At 39.6% G+C, this 17,019-nt stretch overlaps 1 protein-coding gene across 6 annotated transcripts in view; it reads left to right on the forward strand.

Moving 5' to 3' along the window:
• The window catches only part of LOC137140035 (ephrin type-B receptor 2-like), a 45,013-nt gene extending 28,200 nt beyond the window's left edge, over positions 1-16,813 (forward strand). Inside the window, exons 5-16 of one of the 6 annotated variants that reach the window (XM_067528078.1) lie at positions 16-351; positions 506-630; positions 794-956; positions 4,251-4,359; positions 5,410-5,477; positions 5,606-5,728; positions 5,974-6,221; positions 6,681-6,896; positions 8,754-8,903; positions 9,516-9,709; positions 9,811-9,966; positions 10,513-16,813. In XM_067528078.1, the coding sequence (XP_067384179.1) occupies positions 16-351; positions 506-630; positions 794-956; positions 4,251-4,359; positions 5,410-5,477; positions 5,606-5,728; positions 5,974-6,221; positions 6,681-6,896; positions 8,754-8,903; positions 9,516-9,709; positions 9,811-9,966; positions 10,513-10,621 (1,997 nt within the window). In that variant the 3' untranslated portion in view covers positions 10,622-16,813. Of the gene's footprint in view, positions 1-15; positions 352-505; positions 631-793; positions 957-4,250; positions 4,360-4,789; positions 5,071-5,409; positions 5,478-5,605; positions 5,729-5,973; positions 6,222-6,680; positions 6,897-8,753; positions 8,904-9,515; positions 9,710-9,810; positions 9,967-10,512 lie in introns of those variants that run through there. The other 5 variants (XM_067528079.1, XR_010916421.1, XR_010916420.1 and 2 more) reach the window with 5 other exon arrangements.
• Positions 16,814-17,019: the final 206 nt, after the last annotated feature.

The raw sequence follows: 17,019 nt of genomic DNA on the forward strand, positions 1-17,019 counted from the left end.
CCCAATGTCTTCCAGCTGTTCCATCAGCTCCACAAAATGTCATCTCTATAGTTAATGAGACGTCTCTGAGGCTAGAGTGGAGCCCACCACAGGAGGGTGGTGGTCGAGAAGATGTCGTCTACAACATCATATGTAAGAGCTGTGGCAGTGGGAGGGGAGGCTGCACTCGCTGTGGAGACAACGTGCAGTTTGTTCCACGTCAGCTTGGTTTGACTGACACCCACGTTCATATCAGCGACCTTTTGGCTCACACTCAGTATACCTTAGAAATCCAGGCTGTCAACGGAGTGTCTGACCAGAGTCCTTATTCACCACAATACACATCTGTCAACATCACCACCAACCAGGCTGGTAAGGCCAACCCAACATTTTACATGGGCTAAAGTCACTTTAATGGTAACTCAATGATTTATTGTGTCGTCAGGAGAAGGTTAGTTAACTTTTAGTTACCTGTCAGTATTTTCTGTACAGCATCTAAATTTGCTTCTCCATAATTTGACTTCAGCACCATCAGCAGTGTCCATCATCCACCAGATCAGCAGAACCCCTAGCAGCATCACTCTATCCTGGTCCCAGCCTGATCAGCCCAATGGAGTTATCCTAGACTATGAACTGCAGTACTATGAGAAGGTATGAAATGCTAATGTGAGTTAGTCGCCAATTAAAATAATGGGCTTTTTCAGGTCATACATAGATCATGTCTCCTGATTTTACTGCTCTGGTGACTGATATACTGTAAAAAAAAGTTAATAAATGTTTTCCCGATTTTTTATTTCAAATGCATGTGTTTTAGAGCCAGGCAGAGTGGAACTCGACCCTAACAAGGAGTCAGACCAACACTGCAATCATACGAGGCTTGAAGCCGGGAACTATCTACGTCTTTCAGGTTCGGGCTCGAACTGTTGCTGGGTTTGGACGCTTTAGTGGCAAGATGTACTTCCAAACTATGACTGAAGGTAAGATTGACTGTCAGTTGTAATTTCTGCAGGTGTTTTCTAATAGTGTTGCAAAGATTTTTTCATCAACATAATTTTTTATGCACATCCAGTAAGTTTCCTTCATCAGAAATGTATTTTTTTGGACTAGTGTTGGTTGAAGAAGGAGAGGAGGAAGGTTTGTTCGTAGTCAGAGAGAGAAGAGGAAAGCTAAGAATATAGGACTGACAGTAGGGACTTTGAATGTTGGTACTATGACAGGGAAGGCTAGGGAGTTGATCGACATGATGCAGAGAAGGAAGGTGGACATACTGTGTGTCCAGGAGACCAGGTGGAAAGGTAGCAAGGCTAGAAGCTTAGGAGCAGGGTTCAAGTTGTTCTACCATGGGTCAGATAGGAAGAGAAATGGAGTAGGAGTTATACTGAAAGAGGAGTTTGAGAGGAATGTTCTAGAGGTGAAAAGAGTATCAGACAGGTTGATGAGTCTGAAGAAATTGAAAGTGTGATGTTCAATGTTATCAGTGGTTATGCCCCACAGGTAGGATGTAAGTTAGAACTCACTCCAGAGTAATTCTGGAGTGAGTTAGATAAAGTGATTCAGAGCATCCCCAGAGGTTAGAGAGTGGTGATTGGTGCAGATTTCAAAGAACATATAGGTGACAGGAACACTGGTGGGGAGGAAGATGAAGAGGACAAAGACGAAGACGAAGTGGTGGAAGTTGAAAAAGGAAGAATGTTGTGTAGTTTTCAGGGAGGAGCTGAGACAGACTCTGGGTGGTTTTGAGGTGCTTCCAGATGACTGGACCACTACAGCTAATTTGATCAGGGAGACAGGTAGGAAAGTACTCGGTGTGTCATCTGGAAAGAGGAAAGTGGACAAGGAGACTTGGTGGTAGAATGAGAAAGTTCAGGAGTGTATACAGGGAAAGAAGTTAGCTAAGAAGAAGTGGGACACTGAAAGGACTGAAGAGAGTAGACAGGAGTACAGGGAGATACAGCGTAAGGTGAAGGTAGAGGTGGCAAAGTCCAAACAAAGAGCATATGAGGACTTGTATGTTAGGTTGGACACTAAAGAGGGAGAGGTGGATTTGTACAGGTTGGCCAGACAAAGAGATAGAGATGGGAAGGATGTGCAGCAGGTTAGTGTGATTAAAGATAGGGATGGAAATGTATTGACAGGTGCCAGGAGTGTGATGGGAAGATGGAAGGAGAACTTTGAAGAGTTGATGAATGAGGAAAATGAAAGGGAACAAAGAGTAGAAGAGGTGACTGGTGTGGAGCAGGAAGTAGCAAAGATTAGTAAGAGTGAAGTGAGGAGGACATTGAAGAGGATGAAGAGTGGAAAGGCAGTTGGTCCTGATGACAAACCTGTGGAGGTATGGAAGTGTCTAGGAGAGGTGGCAGTAGAGTTTCTGACTAGTTTGTTTAACAAGATCTTGGAGAGTGAGAGGATGCTGAGGACTGGAGGAGAAGTGTACTGGTACCAATTTTTAAGAACAAGGGAGATGAGCAGAGCTGTGGCAACTACAGAGGAATAAAGCTGATGAGCCAAACAATGAAGTTGTGGGAAAGAGTAGTGGAAGCTCGGCTAAGGGCAGAGGTGAACATTTGTGAGCAGCAATATGGTTTCATGCCTAGAAAGAGAACAACAGATGCAGTATTTGCTTTGAGGATGCTGATGGAGAAGTACAGAGAAGGTCATAGGGAGTTGCATTGTGTCTTCGTAGATTTAGAAAAAGCGTATGACAGGGTGCAGAGAGAGGAGCTGTGGTATTGTATGAGGACGTCTGGAGCGGCAGAGAAGTATATTAGAGTGGTGCAGGACATGTATGAGAGCTGTAAGACAGTGGTGAGGTGCTGTAGGTGTGACAGAGGAGTTCAAGGTGGAGGTGGGTCTGCATCAAGGATCGGCTCTGAGCCCCTTCTTGTTTGCTCTGGTGATGGACAGACTGACAGATGAGGTTAGACAAGAATCTCCCTGGACTATGATGTTTGCAGATGACATTGTGATTTGCAGTGAGAGCAGAGAGTAGGTGGAGGAAAATCTAGAGAGGTGGAGGTTTGCTCATGAAAACAGAGGAATGCAGCTTAGCCGCAGTAAGACAGAATACATGTGTGTGAATGAGAGGGACCCAGGTGGAACGGTGAGGTTACAGGGAGCAGAGGTGAAGAAGGTGCAGGACTTTAAGTACTTAGGGTCAAAGGTTCAGAGCAACGGAGAGTGTGGAAAAGAGGTGAAGAGGCGAGTGCAGGCAGGTTGGAACAGGTGGAGAAAAGTGTCAGGTGTGTTGTGTGATAAAACAGTATCAGTGAAAATGAAAGGAAAGATGTTCAAGACGGTGGTGAGACCAGAGATGTTGTTCGGCTTAGAGACAGTGGCACTGAAGAAAAGACAGGAGGCAGAGCTGGAGGTAGCAGAGCTTAAGACGTTGAGGTTCTCTTTGGGAGTGACGAGGATGGACAGGATCAGGAATGAGTACATCAGAGGGACAGCTCATGTTAGATGTATTGGAGATAAAGTCAGAGAGGACAGATTGAGGTGGTTTGGACATGTTCAGAGGAGAAACTGTGAATATATTGGTAGAAGGATGCTGAGGTTGGAGCTGCCAGGCAGGAGGTCTAGAGGAAGACCAAAGAGGAGATTTATGGATGTAGTGAGAGAGGACATGAAGTTAGTTGGTGTGAGTGAAGAGGATGCAGAGGACAGAGTTAGACGGAGACACTGTGCGCAGGAAGGTAGAGCGGTTGTCCACCAATCTCACAGTTGTTGGTTCAATCCCCACCTCCTCCGGTCACATGTCAAAGTGTCCTTGAGCAAGACACTGAACCCCAACTTAGTTGCTCCTGGTGAGTGTTGGCCAGCTGCATAGCAGCTCCACCGTCAGTGTGTGTGAGTGTGAATGGGTGAATAAGAAGCAGTGTAAAGCGCTTTGAGTGCCCATAGGTTGAAAAGCGCTACATAAGTGCAGAACATTTACCATTTACATGATTCGCTGTGATGACCCCTGAAAGGAACAGCTGAAAGGAAAAGAAGATCAGAAATGTATTTATTTATCAAGGGGTTTATCAATGTCATTTTTGTTATTTTACTATAACTTTTTTATACACTCTGACCATTTTTGTTACTTCTGATCATGATTTTTGTATTAGCTATATATTAATAAATTATTATGTTGATTAAAACATTAAAAAAAGAAAACCTTGTTCTATGCTAAACACTTCTGGAACTGGTGTCCTCTTCCACTTGAGGAGATGTTTTTAGGAATCTTTATTTGAAAATCCGTCACATTTCTTTGTTTGTTTTTTGCCCTGTAGAAGAATATAACTCCACTATCCAGGAAAAACTGCCCCTCATCATTGGTTCAGCTGCTGCAGGGGTGGTCTTCATCATTGCCATCATTGTCTTCATCATTGTCTGCCGCAGGTGAGCCAGTAATGTTACAAGCCACGAAGCTACATAACTTGAGTTTCTCTTTAACAGAATACAGTGTATCACTTTGGAAGGCCAATTTCTAGCTGTCAGATGATAATTCTCTACAGTAAACTAAACCACACACTTATTGTGCCATGAAAGAAAAGCTGAAAAGATGTTGACAGTCCTCTCTCATCCATGTGTTAGTGGTAACATAATAATAGCGTAATGGTGTTAGTGAGAGCTAACAAGGAGGGACACTTAAAATATTCACAACCGTTCACTTTTTCCAGTCCCATGTCTTTTAAAAAACTGATACCATCAGTCTACGTGCAATAATCCAACATGGCAAACAATGTATTTAGAATTATAGAAATGTATGTAAATTGTCTCCTGTTAGCTTTAATTTTTCATTCAGATGTGTCTATTGTGTCTACCTGAGGCATACTGATTGGACAATGGACTACACCTGTGTAACCAAAGGTTCACAATCCAGACTGCATGTCAGGAACAAAAACCAAGTCATGAAAGTTAAGGAACTCTCCATGAAAACATTTTGTGGGGGGTCAGAATAAAACTACTCCTAGTTCCCAGGGGAATGGTGATGTCAATAACTGTCAAATGGAACAAGTCTGTAACCACCTCCTTCTTCAGGGAGATGACCAGCAACCCAATGACCAGAACTTCAGAGGTTCTCTGCATTGATTGGAAAACCTGACAAAAGTACAAACATCTCAATAACACTTCATCAACCAGACCTTTATGTTAGTGTTAGTTAACAACATTTAAGTAACTTTCCGAGAATTAGGGCAAATACTCCTTAAAACCCAGGTTTTAACTCTTCAAGGAGATCTCCAACATTATGTCTGGCAGGAACTAGCCACTGCTAATACCATCACTATAGTGAAGCATGGTTGGGGCAGCATGATGATAAAATAAATATTCTGTGTAAATTAATGGGGAGAATGAAAAGCACAAGTTACAGCAGTAAAATGTGAAAAGAGAGAAGGTGAGTCTGATTGAGTCGGTTTGAAATGGAAGTTTCTGTATGTTTGTTCCCAGCAGGAGAGGTTCAGACAGAACAGAATCAGAATACACAGACAAACTTCAGCACTACACTAGTGGACACAGTAAGTAGCCCACTGTTACACTGTTTGACATGATGTTGTTATCACTGCTACCTGGTTTAATGTTGCAGGTTTGTGTGTGTTTGTGTGTATAGCTGTTGCTGTCCCTTCTCTCTCTCTCTCTTTTGAAGTGTCACCAGGAATGAAGATCTATATCGACCCCTTCACGTATGAAGACCCAAATGAAGCAGTGAGAGAGTTTGCCAAGGAGATCGACATTTCATTTGTAAAGATTGAACAAGTGATTGGTGCAGGTAATACAAACATGTAGACAACACGGGAAATGGTGTCATGTATCAGAGAATGACGTTTACAACTGGACTGTTTCTGTGCTTATGGGAGCAGCTGAATTCTGAGGGTACGCAGAGCTCAGTGTATCAGGGCTTGCTATTCCAAATCTACACAACATGTAATAAGATACACAGCTTGTGTATAATTCCCAAGGTCATTACTTTGATATTACTATAGTTTGATTTCTTCATTTAACTTCATTTAACAGGCGAGTTTGGTGAAGTGTGCAGTGGAAACCTCCGGCAACCTGGGAAAAGAGAGATCCTCGTTGCTATTAAGACCCTGAAAGCTGGATACACTGAACGCCAGAGGAGGGACTTCCTGAGTGAGGCATCAATCATGGGCCAATTTGACCATCCAAACATCATTCATTTGGAGGGCGTGGTGACCAAGAGTAGCCCTGTGATGATCATTACTGAGTTCATGGAGAATGGATCCCTTGACTCATTCCTCAGGGTAAATACAAACAAATTAATGACAAAGTTGTCTCGGCCACTTATCTGCTCCTGTATTGTGGTGCACATGTTTCAAGTTTTTGAGTTTCCAGTCTTTTTATTTCAAAGGACAGGTTAATGTGAATTTAGTTGTATGTAAATACCATGACACACCAAAGGACTAGCATCTGTCCTCACATCAGCTTCTTCTGAGCTGACAAGTCACACTTGAACATATCACAAAGACTTCAGCCAGTGCCAAACTGTCCTGCTTGTTCTGTGCTAATGAAGAGTAGCAGCCAAAGCCTGTGAGCCTACATGAACTGCATTAACAATTGCGATGCTAAAGACAGGTATGCAGACAAAAATGTTGATCCCAAGCCTAAAAGGTTACTCTCCATGTGGTTAATGGAAATTTGACTCGTTCAGTCATTTGACAAGGTCACAACACTAACTTTCAGTTTTTTTCTTCTTCTTCAAGCAAAATGATGGTCAGTTCACGGTGATCCAGCTCGTGGGAATGCTGCGTGGCATAGCATCGGGAATGAAGTACCTGTGTGACATGAACTATGTCCATCGAGACTTGGCAGCTAGAAACATCCTGGTCAACAGTAACTTGGTGTGCAAAGTGTCTGACTTTGGCCTGTCACGATTCCTTGAGGATGATACTTCAGACCCCACATACACCAGTGCTTTGGTGAGTGTATAGGCCACTTTACCAGACGCGAGCAGATCTTCTAAAAGATTTAAAACAGTTTGTTATTAATAGTGTTTCACAAAGGTTTTTTTTTGTTTAGTGTATTTTGCACATTAATGAAATTTACTGAAATTGACCCAGATTTGGCTGAGAAGCTTTTTTTCATCTGTAGTCACTGGAAAGATGTTACATACTACTTCCAAAAAGTTCACATCCTTTAAAAACAGAGGAGGAGGTTGACGTTGTTATTTAGGGTTAAGGGTTAGTTGTTGTTGCATCAGATAAATACAACATTACATTAAGACAGTTGGATTAGACAGATGTAAGTGTATCCAATAAACTGACAACTGAGTGATCATTGATTTCTCCAACATTAGGGTGACAATATAGATTTAGTTTCTTTAAATGATCTATAATCTATATACATTGATGAATGTTACTCACTGATCCTCTGTCCCTACAAGTCAAGTGTAACAATTTAGGATGGTAAACTACTCAAGTCTCACCTCATCAGGGCTCCCTCTGTTCCCCTGCTGCTATGTGTCGAGCGGCTGAGCCCCACCCTCGGTCAAGGAGAGCAGACACAGAAAAGGGAGACTGAAGCATGAACACTACAAGTATAATTTCCACTGTTCTGTTAATGTGCCAAAATGAATGCGGTTGAGTCACTGGAACATGCACTAAAATATTTATTTAATTTGCACTTTCAGCATTTCACATGTGAGTGAAATGCTGAAAGTGCAGGCTTACAGATTCAGTTCAATTCAACTTTACTTATATAGCATCTGTGCATATTTAATCTCCTATATTCCAAATGCCCTTTCATCAGCAACAATACCAGGCTTTCAGTAATTTATTTGAAATTGCAGAAGTTTTACATGTGTTTGTAGACATTTTCTAAAATCACTTTCAAATGCATGTGTTGTTTGAAGACATGAATGAAAGAAGTGTATTTAAAGAAAATACTTTTCTTTGCTCTATTTCGAATAATATGCAGTTTATCTATTTTGAAGGCTCTGTACTGATTCATTAAGCCCTGTGTTGATCTTTTTTCTTCCTGCCTCCCAACACTCCTTTCTGTAGTCAGAGATATTATTCAGTTCAATTCAACATTATTTCTATAGTGCCAATTCAAAACAAAATCATCTCAAGGCACTTTACATAACAAAGGCAGGACTACAAAGATGTATAGAGAAAACCCAACGAATGCCCCTTGAACAAGCCCTAGGCAACAGTGGAGAGGAAAAACTCCCATTAACAGAAAAAACCTCCAGCAGAACCAGGCTCAGGGTGGGCGACCATCTGCCTTGGCCAGCTGGGGTGAGTGGAAAGTGAAAAGAAAAGAGCAACAAAAGCAAAAACAAAACATCGGGCAGGTTGGTAGGACCAGTAGCTGCACACTGGAAAACACACAGCTCCAAAGCCGGGGGACACCTGCAGAAAGAGACAGAGAGAGAGGGGAAGACAGAAAGGGAGAAAGACAACTAATGAATAGAAGAAATAAGACACATGAGGGCATTTCTCTGCAGAAGGGACAGAGAGACTGACAAGACAAGAGCAAAGACAGAAAGTCAATAAATATACAGCCATGTATATTGGCTGTATATGGCACATGAACTTTCTTCCACTTGGAGGCAAGTAAAGCACTGAGACATTTGGTCTGTAAGAGAGCCCTGCATCTTCATTCACAACCATGACACATGTTCTATCTAAGCCATGATCTAACTAAATCAAACTTTACCATAGCAATGTCATCATTAACGAGTTATTTCTTGTAAAAAACAGTTTATTCGTGCCAGGTGTCCTGAAACACATTTTTGCAGTTCAACAACCTACATCTGAAGTTTTTTTTTCCAGGGTGGGAAGATTCCCATCCGGTGGACAGCTCCAGAGGCCATTCAATACAGAAAGTTCACCTCCTCTAGTGATTGCTGGAGCTATGGCATAGTGATGTGGGAGGTGATGTCATATGGAGAGAGGCCCTACTGGGACATGAGCAATCAAGATGTGAGTGAAACCTTGTATATTTTAGAACACACCACATAACTGTCTGAAAAGGTGATGAACCTGTGTCTTTGATGATTTGCTCTTAGAGACAAATACAGTCAAATTTGAAAAGGTGTTATAAGGGGCTTTAGCAGAAGAAACTAGTACAGAACTTGTTTGTAATCCAGTTAGTAAAAGGAAATTTAAATACAGTTGTAGTTCACACAGCCCACAGTTCCAATATTTCAGATGTTTACTGGTTGGACAACTTTCCAGTATTGACTCAATTAATGCACTTTACAGCGTCAGTTTCCTGTCAAAAAACAGCCTTTTTGTGAAGGCAGGAATTTCTGTTTTATAGTGGGGACACCACAAATTTTATCTGTAACTGGTAACAAAACAAGGTTACTATTATACAAAGTGGTAGCTAGCTACTGTAGCTTATTTGGAAAAGCACATCTGAAGTACAAAGAGTAGTTTCCTGCTGAGTCAACACAATAAAAAGCCAAATCCTGGCTCCATTTTATTTGTGAACTTGACTGAACGTCAGATCTGTTCCTGAATCAGGTTCTTGCCCATTGTATTCATGTTCTCTAAGTCTAGGAGAATTACTTTTCATGGAAATTCCCATAGGTTATCAATGCCATAGAGCAGGACTATAGGTTGCCGCCACCTATGGATTGTCCCAGTGCACTGCATCAGCTGATGCTGGACTGCTGGCAGAAAGACCGCAACAATCGGCCCAAATTCAGCCAGATCGTCAGCACCTTGGACAAGATGATCCGTAACCCCAACAGCCTCAAGGCCATGACACCGCTCTCATCTAGGTAGAGTAAAAAGCACCTTTATCATTTCCCAGTGTGAAAAAGCTTTACTCCACACAAATCTACTACTCACGTTCCTCCTTTCTCTTCCTTCTGTTCCCCAGTGTTCACTTACCTCTGCTGGATCGCAGCATTCCAGACTTCTCCTCTTTCAACACAGTGGACGATTGGCTAGACGCCATTAAAATGGGCCAGTACAAGGAGAACTTTACCAATGAAGGCTTCACCAGCTTTGATGTGGTGTCTCAGATGACCACGGAGTATGTTTGATTAATTATTATGTTATAGCTGTTTTCAAATATCCACTTTGAAAAGACAGATCACACAAAGAGGGATGTGTTATTCACTGTTGTCTGCTGTTCTATGCAAGGACTCCAGTAAAAAGTTCAGTTGTTTACCGAAAAATTCCATTGCTGTATAAGACGTACAATTTGATCCAAGCAACACCTCTCAAGTTGGGACGTAGGCAACATAAGCCTGGAAAAGCTGTGTCATGCTAAAAACATCAGGTGGATCATTTTGAAACACATGAGGTTAAGTGACAACAGGTCAGCAGCATTAGGTAGAAAAAGAGCATCTCAGAGAAGCTTAGTCTTTCAAAAGTAAGAATGTGTGAGTGTGTGTGTTGGAGGGGATTCTGTCATTAATCTAAGCAGCATGTTTCTAAATTTAAGATTTTGTACGTCTCAATAAAAACCTCTTTTGAACTAATTATATTTTAATCCTTAGCTTGACTCCTATGACTCCTTGACTTAAGCTTTAAATGTTGGCCTTGTGGTATAATGAGGCATATCGTGTCTCTTCAGGGATATTGTCAGAGTGGGAGTGACATTGGCTGGACACCAGAAGAAGATCCTCAATAGCATCCAGTCCATGAGGGCCCAGATGAACCAGATCACTTCAGTGGAGGTTTGATCTCACAGACCAGGAGCACTCAGACAGTGTTGACTGAAGCAAAGCCAGCGGCCACCAGCCCTGCATTCTTCTGGAACCTCTGATGAGGGCTGATGTCCTGCACATAAACTCTGACTTCAATCTGACCTCAGCTTCGCCCCGTCCCTCTAGACTCTCTCCAGAAGGTTCCACCAATCTGCAGCACAGCACAGATGTTTGGTAGTTTTTGTTGTAGCTGCTGTGCATCCAGGTAATAGTCACAGTTGGGAGAATTATGTTGTAATTTACAGTAAATAACCACAACCACCATGGCCCATTCACACAGAGACACGGTGCTAGTTGAATTTATCCTGGTAAATGGAAACACAGCACATTTGGCCCCACTACCATCAAGTCACAAGTGATTTCAAACAATGAAATCAGTTACTAATTCTGGCCTTGCACTTGTAACAGTCACTATTAAAATGAAGGAAAGTAATCAGAAGTGAAACACAGAGCATTAGTATCCACTAAAATGGTGTTACCCATTGTTTCCAGAGGAGCAGATATTTACAGATGCTTAGTGACAGCAGACGCTTTCTGTTTCACAGCGATGTTGTTCCTGCAGATTAAAAATGTTCAAAAATTATTTCAAACAACTTAATTCACCCAACTTACCTTAACCTAACTTTAAAAAACTAAAATTAAATATTTATACCTAATCATTTAAACTCATAATTTTTAAATAAAACCCTTTTCGGTTATAATTCTTACAGGCAGATTTACAGAAACCGATATAAAATGTTAATGTCTCTTTAAATAAGTTTTTATTATTATTAGTGGAATCCTTCTGATAGATTTGATGGGACAGATAAAATCCAGTGTCTGGAATAGGAAGTGTCGACATTCGTTTTTGAATGAATGAGTTTAAATTCGTTTGGCTGCACAATGAATTGGTTGTCATCAGTTTTTGACACAGATGTCACCATTTAAAGTGTCGGTCTCTACCACATGAACTGGATACTTTTATGGCAGATGCTCATCATTCATGCCACAGCATGGCATGTGATTATAGTATATTGTCTGTAGGTGCCACTCAGCTTGGAGTTAACATCACCCGTGATTAAATTACAATAGTTGTTCAGACGTCTGCCCCTGAAACATTCTTGTGCAGTTGTGGTCATAAATGAATGATTCCAATGAATGAAGTACTACTTTACATTTACCTACAGAAACCAAATCAGTTCAATAATTTAATTATCACTTCATCCTTTGCCCTTTAAAAGGGGGGAAAAACACAAATATGGGGTTGTGTTTTGTTTGATAGTTCAAAAAGTACCATAACTTCAGTCCAGTTTTTTAAAATTGTTGCTGTGTTAAATAATTAGCCTATGTGAAATCTATCATAATTATTTATCTCCTGCACTACTGGTACAACAAGACATATTTTCAGACAATTCCCACACATCCACAGACAGAAGAAGTCCAGAGGACAGTAGAACTGTGGAGAGGGGATGAGGAAGTGACGTCTACTGGCTGAAAGGAGAACTGCAGGTTAGATTTTACGAGCCTGCATCAGACTTAAAACACACAGCATTCTGGATGCAAAGCTACTAGAAAGGTGCACTAATCACACTGCAGGGGAAAAGTGTGACACTTTGAACAGCTACATCTGTAGAACTGTGGGGTCTCTATTGTAAAAACACACTTGCACTTGTTTTTATACATATGAAACAAATGAACAATTATCATCTCCACATTTTATTGACCTACGTTCACACCTCCACCTAGTGCACCTAACCAGGACGTGAGTGTTGTCTGATTGTCTGTTTCAGTATGTTAGGAAAATGAAAAAGGAAAATCCAAATGTACTTAGTTTAAAGCAGAGTGTAGTTTCAATTTGTTACAAGCTAAGTTACAATTTGAAACAGGCAAATTAACATGTTAGCATATCTAATTAAAAATATGTAATGTAATAATGTAAGAAAAGAGCCATTACAGAAGCACTTATAAAGATACAGAAAAGCAACAAGTCGCCATGTGCAAAACCAGCTGCAGCAATGTCTCCCTCTTAGTGGTTGGTGACAGGGCTTCTTCTGTGGAGGCGGCTGTGCTGAGTGGTCATCTTTGCTCTGTTTGACAACCCACTTATTAACCGCCAGACTGGAATAAAAAGATTTGCCTTTTAGTGGGTCACCAAATATTTCAGTTCCTGTGTTGTGAAAAACTGCAGAATTTATTTCGGGAAATTAAACTCTGCAAGAACTTAAAGAAGCACATACAGTAGCTGCTGTGGTTAAAAATGACCTCTTTTGTGAATCTTTTGTGAGCAGCTCATCTGAAAATCCCACAAAATGTAACTGATATTTTAATGATATTTAATGGTTGAGATTCATACACACATTTGCTCAGAATACAACATTTTTAACTTGAAATCAGACTTTACTCTGAAATGAACAATACTGATCTATTAATGTTGATTGGATCAAATACTGTCTTTTGTTCACCAAACCATTTGCTGTGACCTTATGCAAAGTTTCTATAAAGTCTGTGTCAGGGTTTGGGTTAAAGTATATGTTCCAAGCAAAAGTAAAGGTACTATGCGTTTTACAATTATTTCAAGAGACATTATTTTTACTCACGCTGAAAACATAGTACATATAATTACACAGTCTTGGTACTAGTTTACCAATAATATTAAGTCTTTGGGTTGATTCAGTATCTTTATAAGTGTACAAAATTTATAATGCAATAGTGAGGCCATTTTGCCATTCTGCCAATTTTTGGCTGGTTTACTTCATTTTATGTTATATTCAGATATAACAAGAAATAAGTTAAGCATCTGTCTCATATTAAACCTGAATAGTCCTAATTCCTCTCACCTCAACGTATGCTAATAAAAAAAAACTAAAGAACTACTATTGTTATTACACTCAAGAGCAAAAATAGATGTTTGAAGCTCTGCATCTACCACAACATTCTACAAATTAGGGCTAGAGCTACTACATCAGTCAGCCAAGCTGTAATGATGTGTTTCAGGAAAAAAAGTTTTTACAACAGTCTGGAAAATAGAGATGTAAAGAAGGGACACACAGAGTATATTAAATATGCATCGATTGACTTAAAATAGACAAATCTGTCCTCCAGTTTTATCAAATGTTTTTCCATTTAGAAGCTGAATTAAAGATTATTTAAATTTCATGATTTAGAGAACAATTGCATTTTTAATTTCAAATCAGCTTTATTTATAGCAAAAACAACCCCAAAACGTAGTACTGCCGTGGCCTCTAGGTCTCAGAGGTTGAAGTGTGTTCCACATTACTGGCAGTGATCAGAAGTGTTGTCACCACATTCCTCTGCAATCATATCATATTGACACCATGTGTGTACAGCATAATCCATCCATGGTATAAAATGAAGCTTTTCAGGAACATGACTTCACAGAAACAATTTACTCTCAGATCTCTATTTTGTTGGTTTGTAGAAATGTGCATTTTGATAATACTACTTTTTATTGATGGTATGTGCTTATGAAAATAATTTATACTTCCGAGTACAGAAAACTGAATTCTCACCTTGGGTCATGTGATGTCTAATTTTTTTTATGTATTGCTTCTTTCTACCTTTGTAGCAGCACAAAGCACAGGTTTACCCAAATCACTGTTGATAAACTGTAGTATAGGTACATGAGTCCTTACTAACCTCAAAACCTACTGAAGTTTTTTCTTAAAAGATCAGATTGTCCACAGTTCACGAGGTTCAAGTCTCCTGAAAAATGCATTTTGTTTTTACATGTATAATGCTCCTAGCTGCTTAATGCTTACTAATGCTGCTTAAAATCCACAGGTTCATTTTTCTTTAGGCTCTGCTCACTAAATCACTATTTTTATATACTGTACTATCAGAAAAAAGCCAACTCTCACTTGAATTAAAACGCAGCCTAAAACCTTCATTCTAGTTTACTTCATATGTTTTTTCTCAAAAACTGGATATCTTGCAGGGCAAAGCAGGGAACTGTGGGTAAAAAAAACAACGGCTGTGGTAGTTAATCCAGCCTTAAACCTTTACGTCCATCTTGTATTGTTGAATACAGATGCTCAGTGAGATCAGAGGATGGAATTAGAGGAAATGCACTTAAGTGCTTTACTTGTATAATATTTGCAGGTGCATGTTTATATTTGATTATTATAAGAACTAGCTTATTACAAGCACTGGATATTACGCATACTGCACATTGTGGTTGGGCTCTGTTCTGTGTCAAGCTTTCTGGAGTTATACAACAAGTTTAGCCAAAAGTTTATTACAGTCTATGAAAAAAGGTGCTTCCACATGTCTTTTTTTAGAGCTCTTCCAGCAAACCTATTTTCACATCCTATTAATACCTTTAAAATTTAACAAATGTTGTCAGACAATTTTTTTAGTACAAATCTCCACTATTTTTCATATGTGTATGTACATACTGTATGTGTGGCATTATTGTAATAATCGTTATGTGCATGGTTCATGATTTTCAGTGTTTAGCCACTCAGGCCACAGGCAGAGAATTCAGACTGGAATAGCAAACTGGCATTTTTGTGTCTGTTTTGTTGGAAGTCCTTGCTCTTTAAATTGTTACTTTTCACAAAACAGTGTATGGCTGCAATCATTTTGTTTTTTAATTATTAGCTTAATTTGTGCTCCTGCATCTCAATAAATGAGACAAAAGATTTATTGGAAACACACCTTCTCTTACTGTGTGAGAGTAGCTTAAGAATGAGGTTTCCATGAGGGAAAAAACACTACACACGTGATGGCCCCACAAAGATTTTAAAGCCACAATATGTAACATTTAATACATACATATATACATTGTAATATTTTTTTATAATTTTTTATATGCTCCATAACTTATCTTAATGTGGAGATGAGCTCCTGTCGCCTCCTGTGACACAGAACCACTTAACAATACTAAACAGCTTCACGGCAAACCTTTCTTCTAAAGGTGAGGCTCTCCCTTCTGACCAATCAGAGAAAGCCAAGCCAATGTGTCACATATTAGAATGAATTGCTACCTTGTGCTTATTGCTACAAGATTCGACAGTTTCAGTCTTTGACACCTCAGTGGGATTGGAGCTTATGTCCATTTTCAAAACACATTTCTGTGTTTTATGCTGCACCTAGTTTGAGTCCCAAAAAGATTCATTTTGTACCTTAAATTGCAAAGTCACTAATTAATTTTGGTACAAACACACCTGGATTTCTCTGAGAGGATGGATAGAGAATGAAAGAACCTTTGGAATCTGTGACAGATAATACTGCAACAGCACTGACCCCCAACAATGTTCTATTGCTTCAACACATTTTTTTTAATGTAGGATGTGAGAGTTTGGAGCGGAGTTACCGACCGCCTGCTTCATAGACAAGCTGTCTCAATTCTGTATGTGAGGTCACTCACAAACACAGAAAATATAAATGACCTCACTTAAGTCAGACCTCTCTTTGTACAGTTATGACGATTTTTGGTTGTTTTCATGTGTGTGTGTGTGTGTGTGTGTGTGTGTGTGTGTGTGTGTGTGTTCGCTGTGCTCCATCCATATGCTTGTTCATATTTAAACTGTACTTTGACAGTTTCTTACTACTTGCATAGAGCTGAAATGGGTCTGGTTCTGGCATTAGGTTGTTTTTTCACCTTTGGAAGTATTTAGCTTCTAAACATATGAGCTCCTTACAAGCACAATGGGAATCTGAGTATTTGCTTTTTCTCTGGGAGTGAGAAGCATATTTATGAAAAGCCAAGCAAGTAGTTGTACAGGCTGCATGACAAAATATCTATCAACCTTACCTGTCAGAATACACTATTTCAGTTTTATGCAGTAGTTATACACTTATGCATGACCCAGGGTGGCCATGTAAACATTTGTACTTTGTGTAGACAAGAGTTTTAAAGACATTTCCAGGACTGTTTTTGGTCCAAAGCACATTGACACAGGAGTCAGTTTTAGATTCTAGAGGGGCCACCCACAGCCAAACATGCCTCTCAGCCCTTACCACTGTGATCTCACTTAGATTTTTGTTGATCTATTTTATGTTTTATCTGTATAAATGTATATTTGATGTATACCAATGAATTTGAATTATTTGTTATACTGTTACTGGTTTATTTTGTAAGAAAAGAAAAAAGAAAACGAAGGTTAAAGAAAGAAAAGAAAACACAACAAACTAACTTTTTGCAGCAATTGTCTTCAATAAAAACATAAAAAATGTGAAATTGAGTAAGCACAGTATTGATTTTTTATATTTATTGACCTCAGTGCTTTTATCAATGAGAAAATTAGGGTGAGACTAAATTTTTTGCACCATAGAAACTAAACAATACTAGATATCATGTTCCATTTTACACTACTCACTATTTTAACACAGTAAAATGTCACTAATTTCCCAGTGAACATTGGGCACTAAAA

This window comes from Channa argus, chromosome 13 (genome assembly GCF_033026475.1).
Source record: "Channa argus isolate prfri chromosome 13, Channa argus male v1.0, whole genome shotgun sequence".
NCBI classification, from domain to species: Eukaryota; Metazoa; Chordata; class Actinopteri; order Anabantiformes; family Channidae; genus Channa; species Channa argus.